Below are 19,238 nucleotides of genomic sequence, written 5' to 3' on the forward strand. Positions count from 1 at the left end.
TTGCGCTGCTTCCCTTGCTCTGCCCTTTCCTCCTTGGCAGTCCCGTCCACTCTGTGACTTCACTTCTCTGACATGGCTGAGAAGTTCATGTTCAGCCCAGCTGGCCCAGAGCTGCAGGCTGCTCTTCCTGAAGCTCCTCTGCTGTGCGTCCTCCTCCATGGGACCACAGTTTTCTCCCAACTCCATTTAGGAAACCCATCCTACGGTTCATGCTGTGCTCTCTCTGCCTCTATTTGGAAACCCCTCGCCTCTCCCACCTGGGAGAAGCCTCCCCCTTCCATAACCGGCTCCTGCACAATGTTGACCTCAGGACTCCCATTCCAGTGGCCATCCCTCCCTCCTTTGGGTATTTGACTAGCGCCTTGAGTCAGCTTCAGAGCACTTTCCACATGTGAAATGGTGTTGGAACGGCAGTCCTCCCATGCTGTACTGTGGAGTTCCTGCAAACAGGAACCAGATCTTTACATCTCTCCATCTTGAGAGCTTTGCACAAAGCCCGCTTGCACATGGTATTAGTAACTAATGCTTACTAAACACTTAGTATGTGCCAGGCAGTATTCTAACTGGATTACAAGACTATGTGGATTTAATGCTCACAACAACCCTACAAGGAAGGCATCTTATTATCTCCATTTTAGAGATGAGGAAACTGAGGCACAGAATCAGGGGGTAACTTCTGAGTCACAGAGCTAGTAACTGAGGAAGCCAGGGTCGAATGCACAGCCTGGCAGTCAGCACCCGTGCCCCACCCAGCATGCTCGTGACTTCTGACAGTAGTTCTCAGCAGAGAGCAGTGGATGGGCGGAGACCTAATGGCTGAAAGATGAGGATTATATGACAGTCCTACATGTAACTAATTTATCCAGCATCTCTGAGGAATTAGATATTGCAGAGATGTTAATTGTCCAGCTAATTAAAGTTATTTCTTTTGGTTTCCTTATCTCAGGCTATTGGTTGCCTTCTGTGATGGTAAGATTTTATTTAATCATTCAGGAGTTTAAAAACTTTTTTGTTTTAAAAAGTATTAACTCTGTTTTAACCAAAAATAATTTTAAATGAAAAAGCTCTAAAATCAGTCTTGTATTTTCCTGCCTAATTAAGTAGTTCATGGTGTATAACTCAACCTTTTATTAATGTCTAGGGCCATCACTGTGATTGAAAAACAGTAAGCCAGGGGCGCCTGGGTGGCTCAGTCAGTTAAGCGTCTGCCTTCAGCTCAGGTCATGATCCCAGGGTCCTGGGATCGAGCCCCACATCAGGCTCTGCTTCTCTCTCTCCCTCTGCCGCTCCCCCCACTTGTGCTTTCTCTCTCTCTCTGTGAAATAAATGAAATCTTTAAAAAACAAAACAGTAAGCCATAATCTGAGCCTGTGATGTCCTGGAGCCTTGAACATCAGTAAGATTTATTAGCATCTACTAAGTACCAGGCACTTCAACTACAGTTCCTTAATTAATTGTCTAGGCATAAGATTTGCTTTGCCATTTTTTTTTTTAACTCTTGTGTCTCTTTCTGGAAGTTTCTTTAGTGTTGCTGGATGTGTAGAGCAGAAATGGCTCACTTCTTGCTCTCAGTCTGCTGTTCCCCAGGAGACCACCCTGCTTCTGGTTGACTACTCTTGAGAAGCTGTGGGGGAGGTTTGGGTAACCAGACTTGTTGGTATTATTATTAAAATCCCTCTCCTTCCCCGGTGGCCTCCCTGCAGTTCCAGCTGCTAAGAGGCTTGGGAGGGGAAACATTCTGGGTTTCCTCCATCAGTTGCTGTTTCAAGAGGGAGGCCCCTCACCCTCCCTCCCGTTGGCCTCTGAGGAGGGGAGGCCCCTTCTGACAGCCAGTAGCACTGTCTTCCTTCAGTTAGAACACAGGCCATATGTCAGTCATGTCTTAGGGTGGCTGGTGGCTGCAGGAAGTCATGTGGTTAGCTGTGAGTGACCTGACATAGTCCCCTCATGCCTGCCAAGGGAATTAAGTATTTCTGTGGTTTGGGAATCCTTGGCTTTTAACTTTTGAAATTTATTGAGAAACCAAGTCAAGTTACCAAGGGCTTAAAGTGATTGGAAACTCCATGCTCAATTTCCCCTTAAAATGTTAGGTTCTTGCAGGGTAAACAATAAAGAAAAATTTAAAGAGCCATCTTCAGAGTCAGTAAATATAAACAAACATAAATGAAGCAGCCCCCAGGCTTGGAATTATTCCAGCCTCTAGGTTCGTGACATCTAGGTTCAGTGAAAAAAATGTTAAAAGCCTTAGCGAGGTTATCAGTTTTCATCATTAGTCTGGAAACTTGGCAGAGTTCATCCCTGGGCTTCTGCACCGGGGTGGGGGGGCGGGTGTCCCAGCTCTTGGCTCCTTGGCCCGGCTTTCTCTGAGTGCAAGTTGGTGTGTTCACCCTGGGGTCACTTTTTCTATTTCTAGTTCCTTAGTGCTCAGCCCAGGCCACTGTGGGGTCCTGGGCCACAAGTACAAGGAGCTACACCTAGAGAAGGCTGTCCCCCTCACCTTCCCTGCAGGAGGCTCTGGGACAAGCCAGTGGCGGAGGGGTGCCCCTCTCTGTAGGCAGAAGCCTTGGCTGAGGTCCTCTTCTCCAGTTCTAACAAATCACTTTGCATTCACTTATGTGTAGAGTCAAGGAAAACCTTGGATATGGAGTCAGGTGACCAGGGTTCCAAACCTGGTCCTGACACTTGCTGGTGAGTCTGGGGCTCCTACTTTATGTGAATCTCCATCTTCTCATCTATCAAAAGACCGGGTTGTGGTTTCTATATATGGGTCTTCGGTGGCAAGCAAGACAGACCATCTCTGGCTAATTTAAATAAAAAGGGGAATTATTTGAAGGCTATGAAGTGGGTTACAGACTCCAAGGGGCAGCTGGGGCAGTTGGGAAGACAGGGGCAGGATCCGGGGCAACTTTATAGGTCCAGGTCACAGGGGTGCACGGGTCCTCGCATGCCATATGCACCCCTGCTGGAGGAAGCCGTCTTTCTACTGGGTTTTCCATCTTGAGGCTGTGTGCTCAGGAACAGAAGCCAAGGGAATGAACTGGTCGAGCTTGGGTCCCTCACCACTGCCCAGTGCAGGAGAGGAAGGAGAACAGGGCTCTGAGCAGAAAGGAAATGAATGGGCATCAGACAGCCAGAGTCTGCTGACCGACCGCACGAGCATTTGACGCTACATAGAGCCTCTGTCCAGTTTTGTACTGATTCCTCGTAACTGGAAGTGTGTGTAAGTTTTCTCTCTCTCCTATTTGGCATTTGTTAGAGGCATTCATGGGTTTCATCCTGCAGATAATTTATTTTTTATTTATTTTTTAATTTTTTTAATAGAGTTTTTTTTTTTTAGATTTTTATTTATTTCATAGAAAGAGACAGCGAGAGAGGGAACACAAGCAGGGGGAGTGGGAGAGGGAGAAGCAGGCTTCCCGCTGAGCAGGGAGCCTGATGTGGGGCTCCGTCCCAGGACCCTGGGACCATGACCTGAGTCGAAGGCAGATGCTTAACGACTGAGCCACCCAGGCGTCCCCCTGCAGATATTTATTAAGCACCTCTTAAGGGAGGCCAGGTCTGACTCCTCAAACGCCCATCTGTGCCCTGTGTCCCCATCTGTAACACAGTGGGGCAAACACTCTCACCTCCATCTGGGCCATAGCCTTGCCATAAGGACTAAATGAAGTCAGATAAAATTGTGTGGTTAAATCCTTTGAGGAGCCATGCAGGCTCAGATATTTATTTATTGTGCATAGCTTGGTGCTTAGATAAAGAGCAAAGACACCTATTTTGATGCATCTCTGTATATACGTTTGTTATTTGCTTGTCTATTTTTAAGTTCAAGAAATTGAGGTTTCATTAGCTTGCCTGCAGTCTACCTGAGGTGTTAAGATAATCCCTTCACAATCTAAATGATGTCACTATGCAGTTTAGTGCCAAAAACATGGTACCGACAGCCCCCTCCATAGGTGTTCAGGGGTGTGGCTGTGGTCAGGAACATCCTGGGAAGGGGGGGTAGCCCTTGTAGCTTTGTCAGAATTATAAACTCTTATTGATTAGCTCTGTCCAATAGAAATATAATGTGAACCACATACGTAATTTAAGATTTTTCCAATAGCCACATCTGGAAACAAAGCAAAAAGAAACAGGTGCAATTAATATGAATAATATTTTTTTATTTTACCTATTGTATTTAAAGTTGTATAATTTAAAAGCAGGAAATCAACATAAAAATTTAAGGAGATATTTTACACTCCTTTTTCTGTGCTGTTTTTGAAATCTGGTGTGTCTTTTACCGTCACAACACATCTCAGTTCCGATTAGTCACAGTTCAAGGGCTTAGTAGACATGTGGCTCCGGGGTCAGACAGCTCAGCCCTAGACAAAATAGGAAGAAGACAAGGCAAGGAGCAGAGGGAGAGAGAGAAGCAGTAGACGCTGGAATTTAGTGAACATCGACTATGGACCAGGCAGGGCCAGCACTAGTGCAAACCATTGGATGAACCAACTATCAGATCCTGTTTTTATTTAGAATTTTGATATTTTGTTCATCATGAATGTTTTTGCATTAGTTTTGACCTTAAAAAACGCATTGCAATATGATATGCCTTCATTCCAGAGTGTTCTGGCACCTCTGATATTTTGCACTCAAGGCAAGTGCCCCCCCCAACCCTAATGAGGCCCTGGCTCCAGGCACTTTCTGTGAACTTAATACTTCATGGGGGGCATGAACCTGAACCAAACTGAGCTATATTACGAAAACCAGGAGCAAACTCCTCTAATTTACTAAGCCTTGGGCATTTATTTTGTTAAATGAATTTTCAGCTGAATTCACGCTAGAAATAAAAAGACTTTGGAAAATAAGTTGAAATTCAGACTGAATCTGTGAACTGAAGAGTTTGAAAATTTTTCAGGAGCAAACTGTAACACAAGAGAGAGTTCATTGGCTTTCATTTCTTGGTCAGGGTAACCCTGGGCCATCGTTTCCTCTGTTGTAGGGGAAAAGAATGAAAAGGACAGTGTTTTGAGAAGACTATCCAAGGCCTTATTTCCTTCCCACATTCTACTTTAGTCTCAGGTGTTTAGGAGGTCGGTATCTGTAGGCTCTCTCGTTAATGCTTATAGTGGAATGTTGTATTGGAAATAACTTTGATGCTAAAAGAAAGGTCAAGTATTGCTTTTTAAAGTGGTACCAATTTCAAACAGAATCCTTTTCTTTCTTTTAGGGAACTCAGAAACAAAGCAGATATTCAATTTGGAGATAATGGAACGACAGTATCTGCTGTTAGGAAAGAGGCCTATGTTTTTGAACGAAATCAATCTGTTGGAGACCCTAAAGTTGACTTAATTAGAACATTAAATATTCCTGCGGTGGTAAGTAGGCATTTTTAGTATCATTATTGTGGATTTTAGAAGAAAGGAAAAAGCTAAGTTAAGACTATTACGTTTTTACATTTAGGAGTTATTATGTTAAAAATATACGTATATAGGGTGCCTGGGTGGCTCAGTCGTTAAGCATCTGCCTTCGGCTCAGGTCATGATCCCAGGGTCCTGGGATCGAGTCCCACATCGGGCTCCCTGCTCGACGGGAAGCCTGCTTCTCCTTCTCCCACTCCCCCTGCTTGTGTTCCCTATCTAGCTGTCTCTCTCTGTCAGATAAATAAATAAAATCTTTAAAAAAAAATAAAATAAAATAAAAAAATATATACGTATATAAAAATAGAAATATATGTTTACACTTCCCTTCCTTAGAGTTCATCTGAGACTTTTTTCTGAGATTTTTCAAATGGTGACATAATCTTTTCAAAGATGTTTTCAATGGTTCAAAGATAAGATCTTTTCAAATGCTGACATAATGCAAATTTTAGGATTCTTCCCTTTCCCCCCCCCTCAGTTTCTTGCTGTGTGTTCAGGATCAGCTCTTGTGCAAATAAGTATGTCCCTAGTATTTTTTTGAGGGGGTGGGGGTGGATAGCGAATAATTTTTTAAAGATTTATGTGCCCCTTGTTTTGGTTCAGAAGGTCCCAGCAACAGAATTTGCATACCACTTCTTAGTCTAGATTTCGACCTTAGGTTTTTTAATTCTCAAAATATAGACTGACTTTCACCCCCCTTAATAAGTAGCAGAGACTGGGTGCTGATTACAGCCTAGCAGGATTTCACTGGGCTCAGTTATGACAATCCCATCTAAGAAAGATGCAGGAGACCCAGAAAACTTTCCTATTCACCTACAGCAACCCCCTCTGAGGCTCCCATTCTACGACGACACATGAGCTGGACACTCAATGGTGGACCCAGGACTTAGAAATTACTAGATCCTAGATTTGACCTTGCCCTGCTGCCTACGCCTGCAGGTTTTTTGTTTTTGTTTTTTTAAAGTCTATGACACTGTTAGATAGGTTTCTTATTTATTTATTTGACAGAGAGAGACACAGCGAGAGAAGGAAAGCAGGGGGAGTGGGAGAGGGAGAAGCAGGCTTCCCGCGGAGCAGGGAGCCCAGTGTGGGGCTCGATCCCAAGACCCTGGGATCATGACCTGAGCCGAAGGCAGACGCCTAACGACTGAGCCACCCAGGTGCCCCCTCCTGCAGGGTTTAAAGTGAGGGGCCAGCCTCTGGCTTGGATCACAGGGGCAGTGGCGTCACCTTGTGGCTAAAGATGCCAGTGTATTTACAAGAGTTTTTCTCGTTCCATTGGCAGTGTGGAGAGAACTCAAGAACTAGCTGCAGATGGGAATGCTAAGCTCAAACTTACAATATATAATACTGAGAAAGGAAAACAACTGAAGAGTCTTGTTCTTGCACACGCATCCAGGGAGGATCTTTCTGGCTGATTTTGCAGCTATTCAGTCTTAACATTTACTTTTAAGCCTCTTTGCCAAAGGGGCAGTAGGAGAGTGGGGCGGGGATTCTACCTGAACTTGCCTGTCCTTCTCAGACTGCCATGGAATGGGCCCAGTTCCGCTTCCTCCGGGAGCTCATCGAGGCCCTGTTGAAGGCCTATCAGCAGACGCTCTTTGTGACCCACACCGTGGACGAACTGCTCTGGGGCTACAAAGATGAGCTCTTGTCCCTCATCAACATTTTCAAGCCAGAGATCTCTCCCTATTTTGGCCTGTACTATGGGGTAAGTTGACTTTTCTTTTCAGAACCTCTTTATTCATCTGACTGGGGCGAGGGGGAGGTGCGGAGGAGGGGGCGCTCCAAGCCAGATTTCATCTTCACTTCAGGTTTCTTCCAGAAGACCAAAATTGCCTGGAATTCTAGATGTCTTGTAGAGTTTGTGAAAAATAAGAAAGTGTTTTAGTTTTTAGGAAAAAAAAATCCTTCTCCCACAATTTCAACATGCTACTTGCACTGACTTTGAATGAGAGCAGCTATGAAAAATACACAGAGTGTGACTGTGCCATTAATCAGATGCGATCTTTCAAAGTGTCATAAAGTCAGTGATCAAGGCCAAGTCTCCACTGAGCCCATGCATCAGCCTGACAGAGACAAGTAAGAAACTAAATAGGAACACGTAATCCATTAGGGGTGGTAGCTACATGTTACGTTTTCAGACATGTCATTCACCAAAGAGACTGGTTGATTTGAAACTCTGTGTCGCTCATCTGTGATTTCTTATGCTTGTAAGTGGAATTTTGTGTGGTTCCTTGCAGATATTATTCACTTTGGCTTGACATAAATTTCAGCCTTCAGGTAATTATTATTCAAAGCAAATGTTATTGCTGCCTGAGTTTCAAATGCATTAAAGTTAAAAGGAATTTTAAAAATCCGTCTTCCCCCACCAAAAAAACCAACAAAAATAAAAAACAGAAACCTGTGTAAAATGGATAGTGAGATGTGGGTAATGACAAAAACTCAAAAGAAAGTGTTAGATGAAAGGTGGAGTCTGAGATTGTGATGAATTTCTTCATCTTTAAGTTTGTAGTTATTCTCTGGTTGTCACTACTCAAGAATCTCACCCTTATCCTGTCATCTCCTAGCATGTTCCTCTGTGTCTGTGGCAAATGGTATACATTTGTGCCTTCGAGGGTATACAAAACTTGGACACCATCCAAACAAAATAGTAAAAAAGTTTTTAACATGATATATGCAAGAAGTGGGGGCTCCTAGGAATAGGGCTGGGCTGACCCTGAATCCTTCATTCTGGGGGGGTAGACTTGATAGATGCTCCCGAGAAGATCCCATCTGATTGGAGCCCAGGTTCCACAAGACCAGAGGAAGCACTGATTTCTTGTTAAACTGTGACTAGACCTCCCTTCTCGAAAAAATTTCAGAACTTCTAAGAGAAAGACAACAAAGCTTTTTTAAAAAAATTATATTTATTATATTATGTTATATTATATAATGTATATTTATTAAAGGGGGGAGGGGCAGAGGGAGAGGGAGAGAGAATCTCAAGCAGGCTCCACGCCCAGCACAGAGCCCGACTTGGCTCAGATCTCACGACTCCGAGATCACGACCTGAGCCAAAATCAAGAATCAGACACTTAGCTGACTGAGCCACCCAGGTCGCCCAACAAAGTTTTCCTTAAGGCCCTTTGGGTCCCAGTGGCTTCCATCCACCTGCCAAGTAGATCCTGTTCCTAAGACCTCAGTATTTTTCAGGTAACTTCCATTGTATAGTCTGCTTTTTTTGTTTTTACATCATTGACTTCATCAGACTTATAACTAAGATCCTTTTATATCTTTTTAAAATGTAACCCACATTTATGGACTGGATAAGAAATTGGCATTTTTGCTTTCCCCAGGCAAGGATGTGTTGTTTTATGTATTTATTTACTTCTTTCTTCCTTTCTCTGTCCTTGCCCTTTACCACTCCTTGCAGACACCGCTGTATCTCCACAGGGCCCCACTAGTAAAAAGCCCTGTGCCATTGCTTAGTTAGATTAGTATGTTGAGTGGATTTCCTACAGCCAGGAATAGAGCATAAGACCTGGAAACAGAGAGCCTGGATTTACGTTCTGACTTTTTCACTTGATAACTGTGGGGCTATTTCTGAACCTCGGTTTCATCATGTGTGACTTGAGGCTTCCAAAGCTGTTTTGCAAGGCTAAGTGAGAAGTCCATAAAATGCTTTGCAAACTATAAATCGCAGTACACATTTCAGGAGCCGCCATTCTTTCTCCCCATGACTGGCTCCAGAGAGTACCCTGAATTCGTATGAATGACTGGTATATCTTTCCATTTGGGACCCAAATAAACTACCTGTGGTGTTGTTGGTTAAAAGGAGTGTTTCTGGTCGGTTTGTCATCTGCTCTGGTCAAATACTGATTCTTTAGCCAATAGCACAAAAGTTCACACTTGAGCCGCCATTCATTCAAAGACCGGGACAGGCTGTGCAGGGGGCACACCTCCCTCGGCACCCACTCCTCTGCCCCTGCCCAAGCCTGGCCGAAAATCTTTCCTGAATCCTGGTGGTCTTGTGCGAGCATTCCCCTCGGATGCACCAGGCTTGCATGCCTGCCCCGCCTGCTCCGCGACACATGATGAAGAGAGAAATCTTGGCGAATGCCACTGAGCACTTTTCCTTCAAAGACTCTAGTGATGAAACAGCCAAACAATTAATGGGGAGGGACAGGGTGTGAGAACGAACAGGATGAGTGAATGTAGAATATTGGCACAGAACTTCTGAGAAGAAGGGACCTGGTTAAATATCAGATGCTCACATTTGCATTTTGCAGGGCCAATCAGCATATTTTTACCCACGGATTTTAGGGCTCCTCTGTTCTCCTTGGTGTTAGAGTGCCAGCGTCTTTGAGAGATCAGCCAGTCCAGCCCGTCCTTCGGGGGCGGGGGTGGGGATCATGCTTAGGTTACAGTAGTGGCAGGACTGTGGTGGTCCTAGCTCAGGGCCCCTCTCCATCTCCTGCAGTAATATGTTCCTTGTATCCCACACACATCCCTGCCATCCTGACATAAAACCTCTTGATTCCTGCTTGTCCTCAAGGAGGTTCTAGCAAGAGACAGGGAAGCATGCACATGCAATGTCTGACTCTTGGGCAGAAAACGGCTGGGGAGAAGCCTTTGTGAATCACTGTGAAACATTTAAATGCTTCTCTACTTTGCTTAGCCCATGTCTGAGTTAAGTGGAGGACTTTAGGAAATAGCATCCATTCATTTTTAAAATCGGTGGTTCAGCATTTTTTACGAAGAGTATTTGAATTTTCTCTAAGTTGGTGTAGTGTTCACATTGCTGCTCCTAAAGAGTTCTTTCTCATATCTTAAAGTCACGTGAAGCTTCATGTGGGGAACACGACATGACCATTATGTATGTGGACCAAGTTGATATATTGACATAGTTGGCGAAATAATGTTAAGTGACGGAACGAAGAACCAAAGTAGGCAGAACACGTGAGAATTCACAAAGGGTATGAATGTTTTTTAAGGCAAAGAGCTGAATGATATGAGAAAAGGGTTCAAACTCCAGGAATATAGAAATGCAAAAAGAGATAAGAAACCTTTTTCTTTTTTGGTTCATCTAATTAGCAGAGCTTAACAAAAGTAACTTGGGGAATGTAAACTGATTTACCCTGCTATTTCCTCCACTTTCCTGCTGGGCAACCTTGAGCAACTTGATAATATGTATCAAAAGGCTTAAACATGTTGGTGTCCTTTTCTCTAGTGATTTTATTATGGGTCTGTGTAGAAAACAAAAGTACTGACAACGCTTTTAGGCATTAAGATATTCATACAACATTATTTGTAGTAGCAAAAAAAATGCAAAATTAAATATCCAATAATAAGAGAATAATTAATTATTTCTACATAATGTTGTAGAGTCATTAAATTACACCTATGAAGAACTTTTGGTAACATGGGAAATATGTTAAGTAAAAAATTGTGTGTGTGTGTATAAAAATATATATGCACAATTACATATATGTATAAAAATTATATGTATATATATTACACATATATAATTTATCTTAGTTCAATAAGCAAATCTTGTATAGAAAAGAAACTGAAAAGAAACAGACCAAAGTTCCCATGGTTAAGAGAACGATGAATAATGGGCACTTTATAAAAAAAAGATTTTAGATTTTATTTAATTATAAAGAGAGAGAGCGCGAGTGGAGGGTGGGAGGTTGCCGGCAGAGGGAGAAGCAGACTCCCACCGAGCAGGGAGCCTGATGCGGGGCTCGATCCCTCATGACCGGAGCTGAAGGCAGACGCATAACCGACTGAGCCACCCAGGTGCCCCTGGGCACCTTTTTTATACATCATTCTGGATTTTCTAATGAGATTTTGTTACTTTTATAATCAGAAAAAATGTATTACTTCTATAATCAAAAGAAAAACCTATTTTATTTATTTATTTTTTCAAAATAAAGCAGAACACAAGTCCTGTGCATCACCAAAATGCATCTGTGTTAATACGCAAGAAGGTATCTGTGACAGACCTCAAAAGATCGCTTAAAGCAATGGAAATAGAACAGTCTTTGGTTATTGTCTTCTTCTTAGCTTATCTACAAAGTGCCTGTCACATAATAAGCATTGAAAAGAATGAAAACAATTATAATAATAGTATTAGAATGGACGCACCATGAAGGCCGTAGTTTTGTTCACTGATTTCCAGTGCTAGACACATGGTAGGCATTCAGTAAGTGCTCACTAGTAGATGAATGAGTACTGCAGCCTGGTCAGCACATCAGCCCGTGGAGCGTGGGGTTACATAGCTGGGCTTCAGTCCTAGTTCCACCACTGGCTGGTTGAGTGATCTGAGCAAGTTATTTAACTTCACTTTGTTTCAGATTTGTCATCTATAGAATGAGGGTGAAAGAGTGCTTGTCTGTATTTGTTTCCCATTGCTGCTATAACAAATGGCCATAAACGTAGGGGCTTAAAACAACACGGATTTATTACCTTACAGTTCCAGATGTCAATAGTCCTAAAAGCAGGGTGTGGTCAGGGCTGTGTTCCTTTGGAGGCTCTAAGGGGAAATCCACCTCCTTGACTTCTACAGCTTCTGGAAGCAGGCTTCATTTCCCAACAGGGAAACATCTTCACTCTCAGTCTCTCCAGCTGACCTCGCTTGTCATCACCGTCACTACTCTGACCTGGCCCTCCTGCCTCTCTTTGTAAGAACCTCTGTGATTGCATTGGATCCACCCAGGTAATCCAGGATAATTTCCCCATCTCAAGATCCTTAACTTAATCACATCCACAAAGTCCCTCTTGCTATATTAGACAACAGATTCACAGGTTCTGGGGATTAGAATGTGGACATATTTGGAGGGCCATTATTCTGTCTACCACGCTGTCTTATGTGATAGTGATGAGGATTTCATGAGATAATCCATACTACAATTTTAGAGCAGTACCAGGAATATTATAAATACTCAATAATTGTTAGCTCATATTACTTTATTATTATAGAGGAACTAGTACCCATGCTATTTCCCAGAAATCAAAAAGCTCTATCTTCAGATAAAGAATTTGTAAGGATAGAGGTTGTCTGCATGTGCCCTTAAGAAGTGTAACTTGGTGGGGCGCCTAGGCAGCTCAGTCGGTTAAGCATCTGCCTTCAGCTCAGGTGATGATCCCAGGGTCCTGGGATCAAGCCCCACGTCGGGCTCCCTGCTCACTGGGGGGTCTGCTTCTCCCTCTCCCTCTGCTGCTCTCCCTGCTTGTGCTCTCTCTCTCTGTCTAATGAGTAAATAAAATAAAATAAAAAAAAAAGAAGAAGTGAAACTTGGGGAGAATGTACAGGTGAAGAAAGCTTACTTGAAAATGGGACTATATTAATACCACTTTCTTCTGTTGCAGCTAATGTATAATAGTGTCCTGGCCTTGGACTTACGCTTTCTTATTTTTGGTATTAAGCTATAATTCACTTACCATAAAATTCACCATTTTAAAATGTACAAGTCAGCGGTTTTTAGTATATTCACAAGGTTGTGCAACCACCACCACTGTGTAATTTTAGAACATTTTCATCCTCCTCCCCCAAAAAGCCACATACTCAGTAGTCACTTCCATTTCTCCCCTTCCACTAACCTACTTTCTGTCTCTATGAATTTGCCTGTGAATCTATAGAAATTTTTTAATGGTTAAAAGGTTTGTGTCTTTTGGTTTTCTTTTTGCTTTTGTAAAGAAAAGTAAGATTATGCTTTTTGTTTGAAACAGAACGTAAGTAATCGCCCCACATACCTGCCCAACTCTCTCCAGCCCCTTTGGGGTGCTGGGACCTCTGGTGCCGGGGAGGAGAGGCCAGGCTGGCCCAGGCTGAGAGAGGAGAAGAGTCAGCACTCTGTGTGGGAGCTTCCTCAGAGCCAGAGAGGAAGGGCGTTTGGGAATGGAGCTTGGCTTCTTTAGGCAAAAAATATATTAAAGAACTCAGCATACAGGGGCGCCTGGGTGGCTCAGTCATTAAACGTCTGCCTTTGGCTCAGGTCATGGTCTCAGGGTCCTGGGATTGAGCCCCGCATAGGGCTCTCTGCTTGGCAGGAAGCCTGCTTCTCTCTCTCCCACTCCCCCTGCTTGTGTTCCCTCTCTCACTCTCTCTCTGTCAAATAAATAAATAAAATCTTTATTTAAAAAAAACCCTCAGCATACATGCCCACTCTACAAATGGGGGCCAAGAGGTACCACCTCTGAGTTGGACCCATCTCTGGCAGTTGAACATTCATATGCAAGATGGACATTTCTGTAAATGGAATCATACAATACATGACCTTTGTGTCTGACTTCTTTTATTTAGCATAATGTCTACCAGGTTCATCCAGGTTGTAGCATGTATCAGCACTTTATTCATTTTAGGGCTGACATAGTCTATTGTATGGAGAGACCATACTTTGTTTATCTGTTCATCAGTTGGTAGATGTGTGGGTTGTTTCTACTTTTTGGCTATTATGAATAAAGCTGCTCTGAACATTTGTGTACAGGTTTTTATACGGACATTGGCTATATACCTTGGAAGGGAATTCTCCTGGGTGTAAAGAGAGGAGTGGAATTTGGGGTCATATGGCAATTCTGTTTGACTTTTTGAGGAACCGCCATAGTTTTCCACAGCAGCTGCACCATTTTCCATTCTCACCAACAGTGTATGAAGGCTCCAGTTTCTCCAGATCCTCACCAATGCTTGTTATTTCCCCCCCTTTTAAAAATACTTATTTGTTTTAGAGAGCGAGCACGAATGGGAGGGGCAGAGGGAGAGGGAGAGAATCTCAAGCAGACTCCCCACTGAGTGCGGAGCCTGACTCAGGGCTCGATCTCACGACCCTGAGATGACAACCTGAGCCGAAACCAAGAGTTGGACGATTAACCGACTGCACCACCCAGGCACCCATTTTCCTTTTTTTTTCTTTTATCACCATCCTGGTGGGTATGAAATAGTACTGTGGCTTTAATTTGCATTTCTCTGAAGACTGATGATGTTGAGCACCTTTTCCCGTACTTGTTGGCCATTTGCATATTTTCTTTGGAGAGTTGTCAAATCCTTTGTCCATTATTTAATTGGGCTCCTACTTTTTAAGTAATAATATGGTTAATAGGGTATTTAGTCAAATAGTCACTGTATTCCTTAGTTCTGGTTCAGTCTTACGTAGCACTTATGCCCAACTAGGATAGTTTCGCGAAGCTTAAGTTTCTCAGTTACTGTATCAGTTAGGGTTCTCCAGAAAAACATAATCAGTAGGAGATCCATATCTATATCTATATCTCTATCTGTAGTATCTATCTGAGCGATTTATACGTATTAAGGAATTGGCTTATGCAGTGGTGGAGGCAGCACGTGGCCAGCCTGAAATCCGTAAGACAGGCTGGTGGGCTAGAAACTCAGGCAGGATTTCTGTATTGCAGAATTGAGAATTCCTTTTTGTTCAGCAAACCTCAGATTTTGTTTTTAAAACCTTCAACTGATTGGATGAGTCCACCCACATCATATCAGTGGTAATTGACTTAAAGTCAATTGATTGTAAGTGTTAATCATATCTACAAAATACAGCAACATCAAGACTAGTGTTTGACCAAATGGCTGGGCACCATAGTCTACCAAGTTGACACATAAAATTAACAATCACGGTTTCTTAAAATGATCATATTCACTTATTTTCAGAAAAATGGGACGAGTGATGGAGACTATGTTTTTCTAACTGGAGAAGACAGTTACCTTAACTTTTCAAAGATTGTGGAATGGAATGGAAAAACGTAAGTGTAACAATTTACCAGCATAATTATTTTTTAAAATTTTGTTTAAATTGAACGTCCACTTACGTATTATTTCAAAAAAAATATTATCACTGTAAATTTTTGCATGAAAAGTCTATAAATATGTAAAATATCTTTATAATTACTATTGTATAAATCAAGATTGGGGTAACATACTTTATAAAATTAAACATCAGAGCTTTGTAGACTATTAATGGCTAGGTATGAGTTATAAGCAGTGAAGAGTTTCACTTTGAATGATGTGTAGCTACAACACAAATACTTTAAAACCACTTGTTTTGGGGGGAGAGGGAAGAGTTTCTCTTTTTAATCTAATTTAGTGATTGTGGCTTGTTCACGTGTTTTTCTTTAAAGATAAAATACATTTGACTTCACTATCATGGTATTTCAGAAATATTTTTTAACATTTGTAACTTAAAAACAAACTACTTCCAAAAAGGAGCTGAGGGAATTTGCAATAAAGCAACATATAATCCAAGATACTTTCTTTAAGTCAGAGGAATTAGAAACCTTGGAGAAAAAAGGAGGGTAGTTCTTCAGGGACTGAGGTAAGAGGAATTCTGTTCTTGAACATTAAATTTACATCTAAGTTTCCCAGAAATATGGGCAAAAAAACTGGTGTGGAATATAGGGGAAACCCTCTGTACTACCTTTGCAACTTTTCTGTAAATCTCAAACTATTTTTAAATAAAAAGTTTATTTAAATTTTAAAAAGCACACATATCCATGTACATAAACATACATTTGTGCACACACACCCCAAAATAGGTAAGATCCCCGAAAGAATATATGAGAAGCTGGTAACAGGGTTGGTCCTGGAGGGGGGGACGTGGGTGGCCTGGGGGGGGTGGCCACAGGGAGATTTACTTGTGCACAGGATAAAGCTGGATTTTGTTTTAGATTCAATCTGTTATTTTCTTTCTAATCTTTCAATAGCACAGTGTAATCCTTTTAAATACATAATTATTGATACAGTTAAAATATAATGATATAGTATTTAATATATTGGACTTTTTCTGGTCTTTGTCTATTCTACCCTCAGATTTTTTTTCCAAAGATTTATTTATTTATTTGTCAGAGAGACAGAGAGCACAAGCAGGAGGAGCGGCAGGCAGAGGGAGAAGCAGGGTCCCTGCTGAGCAAAGAGCCTGACGCAGGGCTTGATCCCAGGACCCTGGGATCACGACCTGAGCCGAAGGCAGATGCTTAACGGACTGAGCCACCCAGGCATCCCTATCCTCAGATTTTTATGGTTCATATTTAACAATAGTTTCCTGACAAAATTGAAAGCTGTCTTTTGTCTCTTCTCCTCCCAAGGACACTAACTTTACCAATTTTGTAACACTTTATGCCCATCTTCCAAGTTATTCTTGCCTTCAACTTGTTTCACATTCTTTGGAAGCCAAATATAGTAAAATGCTTATTTTTTTTTAATATTTTATTTATTTATTTGATAGAGAGAGACAGAGAGAGAGCACAAGCAGGGGGAGAGGGAGAAGCAGACTCCCTACCGAGCAGGGAGCCTGATGCGGGGCTCGATCCCAGGACCCTGGGATCATGACCTGAGCCGAAGGCAGCCGCTTAACGACTGAGCCACCCAGGCGCCCAAATGCTTATTATTTTTATAGTATACTTAATTAAATGTACCAACATATTTTATTAAATTTTCTCTTTTAATTTTCTGTGCGTTTTATTGAAATTCTGGTTAGTGAACCTACAGTGTAATATGAGTTTCAGGTGTACAATATAGTGATTCAACACTTCCGTACATCACCCAGTGCTCATCACAAGTGCACTCCTTAATCCCCATCACCCATTTAGCCCATCCCTCCCCACATCCCCTCCAGCAACACTGTTTGTTCTCTATAGTTAAGGGTCTCTTCTGGTTTGCCTCCCTCTCTTTTTTTTTCCTTTCACCTATGTTCATCTGTTTTGTTTTCTTAAATTCCACAGATGAGTGAAATCATATGGTATCTGTCTTTCTCTGACTTATTTTGCTTAGCATAATATACTCTAGCTCCATCCACATCATTGCAAATGGCAAGATTTCATTCCTTTTATGGCTGAATAATATTCCATTGTATATATGTATGTCACCTCTTTATCCATTCATCAGTCAATGGACATTTGGACTCTTTCCTTAATTTGGCTATTGTTGGTAATGCTGCTATAAACGTTGGGGAGCATGTGCCCCTTTGAATCTGTATTTTTGTATCCTTTGGGTAAATACCTTGTAGTGCAATTTCTGGGTGGCAGAGTAGTTCTATTTTTAACTTTTAGAGGAATCTCCAAATTGTTTTCCAGAGTGGCTGCACCAGTTTGCATTCCCACCAACAGTGCATGAGGGTTCCCCTTTCTCCACATCCTCGCCAACATCTTGGGTTGTTAATTTTAGCCATTCTGACGGGTGTGAGGTGGTAGCTCATCGTGGTTTTGATTTGTATTTCCCCGATGATGAGTGATGTTGAGCATCCTTCATGTGTCTGTTGGCCATCTGGATGTCTTTGGAAAAATGTCTGTTCATGTCTTCTGTCCATTTCTTAATTGGATTATTTGTCTTTTGGCTATTAGTTTGATAAGTTCTTTATAGATTTTGGATTCTGACTCTGTATCAGATATGTCATTTGCAAATATCTTCTCCTGTTCCGTGGGCTGCCTTTTAGTTTTGTTGATTGTTTCCTTCGCTGTGCAGATGCTTTTCATCTTGATGAAGTCCCAACAGTTCATTTTTGCTTTTGTTTCCCTTGCCTCAGGAGATGTGTTGCTGTGGCTGAGGTCAAAGAGGTTTCTGCCTGTGTTCTCCTCTAGGATTTTGATGATTTCCTGTCTCACATTTAGGGTTTTCATCCATTTTGAATTTATTTTTGTTTATAGTGTAAGAAAGTAGTCCAGTTTCATTCTTCTGCATGTTGCTGTCCAGGTTCCCGGCACCATTTGTTGAAGAGACTTTTTTCCGTTGGATGTTCTTTCCTGCTTTGTGGAAGATTAGTTGACCATACAGTTGTGGGTCCCTTTCTGGGGTCTCTATTCTGTTCCATTGATCTATGTGTCTGTTTTTGTGCCAGTACCATACTGTCTTGATGACTACAGCTTTGTAAGAGAGCTTGAAGTCCGGAATTGTGATGCCGCCAGCTTTGCTTTTCTTTTTCAAGATTGTTATTCGGGATCTTTTGTGGTTCCGCACACATTTTAGGAATATTTGTTCTAGCTCTGTGAAAAATGCTGGTGGTATTTTGATAGGGAGTGCATTAAATTTGTATATTGCTTTGGGTAGTACAGACATTTTAACAATATTTGTCCTTCCAATACATGAGCATGGAATGTTTTTTGATTTATTTGTGTCATCAGTTTCTTTCATAAGTGTTCTATAGTTTTTAGAGTACAGGTCTTTTACCTCTTTGGTTAGGTTTATTCCTGGGTATCTTATGATTTTTGGTACAATTGTAAATGGAATCAATCCCTTAATTTCTCTTTCGCTGCTTCATTATAGGTTTATGAAAATGCAACAGATTTCTGTACGTTGATTGTGTACCCTGCAACTTTGCTGAATTCATTTATGAGTTCTAGCGATTTTTTGGTGGAGTCTTTTGGGTTTTCTACATAGACTATCTTGTTCTCTGCGAATAGTTAAAGTTTGACTTGTTCCTTGCTGCTTTGGATGCCTCTTATTTCTTTTTGTTGTCTGATTGCTGAGGCTAGGACTTCTAGTACTGTATTAAATAACAATGGTTAGAGTGGACATCCTTGTTCTTGTTCCTGACCTTAGAGGAAAAGCTCTCAGTTTTCTCCCCATTGAGAATGTTATTAGCTGTAGGTCTTTATGATGTTGAGGTATGTTCCCTCTATCCCTACTTTGTTGAGGGTTTTTATCAAGAATGGATACTGTAGGGGCGCCTGGGTGGCTCAGTTGGTTGGGCGACTGCCTTCGGCTCAGGTCATGATCCTGGAGTCCCGGGATCGAGTCCCGCATCGGGCTCCCTGCTCGGCAGGGAGTCTGCTTCTCCCTCTGACCCTCCTCCCTCTCATGCTCTCTGTCTCTCATTCTCTCTGTCTCAAATAAATAAATAAAATCTTTAAAAAAAA

The 19,238-nt window shown here is 42.0% G+C and overlaps 1 protein-coding gene across 1 annotated transcript in view; it reads left to right on the top strand.

Moving 5' to 3' along the window:
* The window catches only part of SCARB2 (scavenger receptor class B member 2), a 71,942-nt gene that overhangs the window by 30,573 nt on the left and 22,131 nt on the right, over positions 1 to 19,238 (top strand). The window contains exons 3-6 of the mRNA XM_081813146.1: positions 5,207 to 5,354; positions 6,919 to 7,107; positions 15,043 to 15,135; positions 18,646 to 18,670. Coding sequence (XP_081669272.1) covers positions 5,207 to 5,354; positions 6,919 to 7,107; positions 15,043 to 15,135; positions 18,646 to 18,670 — 455 coding nt within the window. The remainder of the gene's footprint in view (positions 1 to 5,206; positions 5,355 to 6,918; positions 7,108 to 15,042; positions 15,136 to 18,645; positions 18,671 to 19,238) is intronic.

This window comes from Leptonychotes weddellii, chromosome 2 (genome assembly GCF_054177405.1).
Source record: "Leptonychotes weddellii isolate Sample4059 chromosome 2, ASM5417740v2, whole genome shotgun sequence".
NCBI classification, from domain to species: Eukaryota; Metazoa; Chordata; class Mammalia; order Carnivora; family Phocidae; genus Leptonychotes; species Leptonychotes weddellii.